A 3,166-nucleotide genomic window follows, 5' to 3' on the forward strand; every position below is an offset into this window, starting at 1 on the left:
CTGACCATACCACTGTGGTAGGATGTTGCCATTTTTGGTCTCTCCAACAATTCGCAACCTCAAAGTCAGAAAGATGTTAGTTGACGGTGGGGCCGGGTTGAATCTTATTTCCCCAAAGGTCATAAGCAAACTTCAAATAGTGAAGGAAGAGCTAAAGGTCACGGGCATGTTTCAAGGCGTTAATCCCGTCATGAGTCATCCTAAGGGAAATATCATGTTGCCGATGACATTTGGGGGAGAACTGAACTATCAGACTGAGAAGATTGTGTTTGATGTGGTCGACCTCCTCCTGCCGTACAATGGGATCCTTGGACGCCCAGCCCTTCCGTTCATGGCGTCATCGCACTATGCCTACAATACCTTGATGATGCCTGGGCCGGTAGGACTCATTTACGTTCCATCAGATGAGAAGGATGCAATCATTTGCGTGGATAAGATGTACCGGGATGCAGTCGCGGCAGAGGAAGCAGCAGCAGCAGTTCCAACCAAGGAGAATAAAGGAAAGAAGAAGGATAGCAGGGACGCTAGAAAGGAATTCGGGAAGCGTGCCTCTTCAGAGTGCGCTGTGCCTGTTGATGACTTGCCAGAGAGTTCCAACAACAAGAGATCCAAGGTTGCAACACAACAAGTGAAGAAGGTCCCGGCAGGGCCGGCTGGCGTTGATGGTACTTTCACTATCAGCACCACCCTCGAGGACAAATAGGAAAGGGCGCTCCTTGCCTTCCTGCGGGCGAATATCGATGTGTTTGCCTGGCAACAATCTGATATCCCCGGTGTTCCCAGGAAGGTAATCGAGCACCACCTTGTTGTCTGCCCACATGTCTGGCTTGTCAATAAGAAAGTTCGGAAGCAAGCCCTTGAGCGGCTGTAGTTTATTGGAGAGGAGATTAAGAAGCTTCAGGCAGCTGGTTTGGTTAGAGGAGTGCTGCATCCAACATAGTTAGCGAATCCAGTGGTTGTTCGCAAGGCTAATGGGAAATGGAGGCTTCGCATAGATTTCATAGATCTCAACAAGGCTTGCCCAAAGGACCCATTTCCCTTGCCGCGCACCGATCAGATTGTGGAGTGCACTTCAGGTTGTGATTAGCTCTCCTTTTTGGAAGCATATTCTGGATATCATCAAATGTTCATGTCCAAAGAAGAAGAAGAGAAGACCTCGTTCATCACCCCATGTGGTATGTATTACTTCATCCACATGCCTTTTGGGTTGAAGAGTGCCTGGTCTACTTTTGCAAGGCCAGTCCAGATTGGTTTTGAGCTGCAACTGCATAGAAACATAGAGGCTTATATGGATGATATTGTGGTCAAGACCAAGGACAGAGCAACCCTCATCCAGGATCTGGAGGAGGCATTTGCTAATATGTGCAAGATCAACTTGAAGCTCAACCCCGGAGAAGTGTGTATTTGGTGTTCCCTCCGACAAGCTAATTGGGTTCTTTGTATCCCGTCAGGGGATCGAAGACAACCCTGACAAGATCAAAGCTATCGAGTATATTCAGGCGCCAAGGACAGTCAACAATGTGAGGCATCTAACAGGGTGCGTTGCCGCGCTAAGAAGATTCATTTCCATGTCTGCCGAGCGCGCCCTGCCATTCTTCAAAATCCTGAAGAATGTAGGGCCCACAAAGTGGACCCTGGAAGCAGATGTGGCTTTGCAAGAGTTGAAGGCCTACTTGTCCTCTATGCCCACCTTGGTTTCCCCCAAACCACAAGATCCCATTGCTGCTTGCTTGGCGGCAACCAATCAAGTGGTTAGTGCAGCCTCGGTGGCACAACGGGGAGTGGAAGAAGCAAAAAATGAGCAAGACCCAACAGAGCTAGATAAGAGTCAAGACAGAAATGAGCACGGTAGCAAGGGCGACCCGAAGGACACGGGAAAGAAGAAAGTGGTGCAGTGCCCAGTGTACTTCGTTAGTTCCCTGCTACAAGGAGCTAGATCGAGGTACTCTGGTGTGCAAAAATTGATCTTTGGTCTCATCATGGCCTCAAGGAAACTGTGCCTCTACTTCCAAGCCCATGAGATCACACTTGTCACCCGCTTCCCGTTGCAAAGGATACTTCGAAACCCTGAGGCTACCTGCAGAATAGTGGAGTGGGATTTGGAGTTATCCAGCTTTGGCCTGAAGTTTGAGAGCACATCAGAAATTCAGAGCAGGGTATTGGCAGAGTTTATTGCAGAATGGACGCCATCCCCAGATGAGGAAGTGTTGGAAACAGTTATCCCCGGCAAGGAAGCGCCCCAAGAATGGATCATGTATTTCGATGGTGCCTTTTCCGTACAAGGTGCAAGGGCTGGCATGCTTCTCGTTGCCCCCTCCGGGGAGCACTTGAAGTACGTCATCGAGCTGCACTTTGCCCGGGAAGAGGCGACCAACAATACAACAGAGTATGAAGGGCACCTTGCCGGGCTTAGGATTGCCACAGAATTGAGAATTAAGAAGCTTATCATTCGAGGAGATTCACATCTTGTGGTGAGACAAATCAACAAGGATTACCAAAGCCCATTGATGGAGGCAAACATTGAGGAAGTGAGAAGATTGGAGGAGCGCTTTGACGGATTGCAAACAGAACACGTACCCCATGAAGAAAACAACATAGATGATAATCTGCCAAAGTGTGCTATGCAGAAGCTTCCTATGGAACCAGGAACATTTGTTCTCCACCTTACTCACCCCACCGTATCCCCAGCAACAATGGAATGGAAAAGGAGAAAGATGGATTCTGGTAAGCCTATCCCGATAGAGCCTCCCGGGGCTCCTGATAGGGACCTTGCCGGAAACAACTCCTCATCACTTGCTGGACCGCACCCTCCTGTCGAGCCTATGGTCCTCGCGAACGAGGAACATGCCCTCGTAGTTGAGGAGGTGCTGCTAGTCCTTGTTGTCGAGCCCAGGCTCTAACTTGGGCAAGGCACATAGTCCATTTCCTCCAGACCGAAGAACTTCCCGATGACGAAGATGAAGCTGAAAGAGTAGCCCGGAGGGCCAGTATGGATCAGTTTGTCGATGACACTCTATACAGAAGGAGGCCCAACAGTGTGAAATTGAAGTGCATCTGTCGGGAAGAAGGAAAGGAACTGCTGGCTGAGATACACAAAGGCATGTGCGGTGATACGTCTCCGTCGTATCTACTTTTCCAAACACTTTTGCCCTTGTTTTGGACTCTA

General features: G+C 49.4%; 1 protein-coding gene across 1 annotated transcript; it reads left to right on the forward strand.

The window, feature by feature from the left end:
* Positions 1-223: 223 nt before the first annotated feature.
* LOC147984723 (uncharacterized) lies at positions 224-2,900 on the forward strand. The gene is made up of 4 exons (XM_087541228.1): positions 224-637; positions 1,214-1,396; positions 1,452-1,942; positions 2,084-2,900. The coding sequence occupies exons 1-4, from the start codon at positions 224-226 to the stop codon at positions 2,898-2,900; spliced, it is 1,905 nt and encodes a 634-aa protein (XP_087397354.1).
* The last annotated feature ends 266 nt before the right edge of the window (positions 2,901-3,166 follow it).

This window comes from Triticum urartu, chromosome 2A (genome assembly GCF_056163025.1).
Source record: "Triticum urartu cultivar PI428250 chromosome 2A, HENAU_Tu73, whole genome shotgun sequence".
Classification (NCBI taxonomy): Eukaryota; Viridiplantae; Streptophyta; class Magnoliopsida; order Poales; family Poaceae; genus Triticum; species Triticum urartu.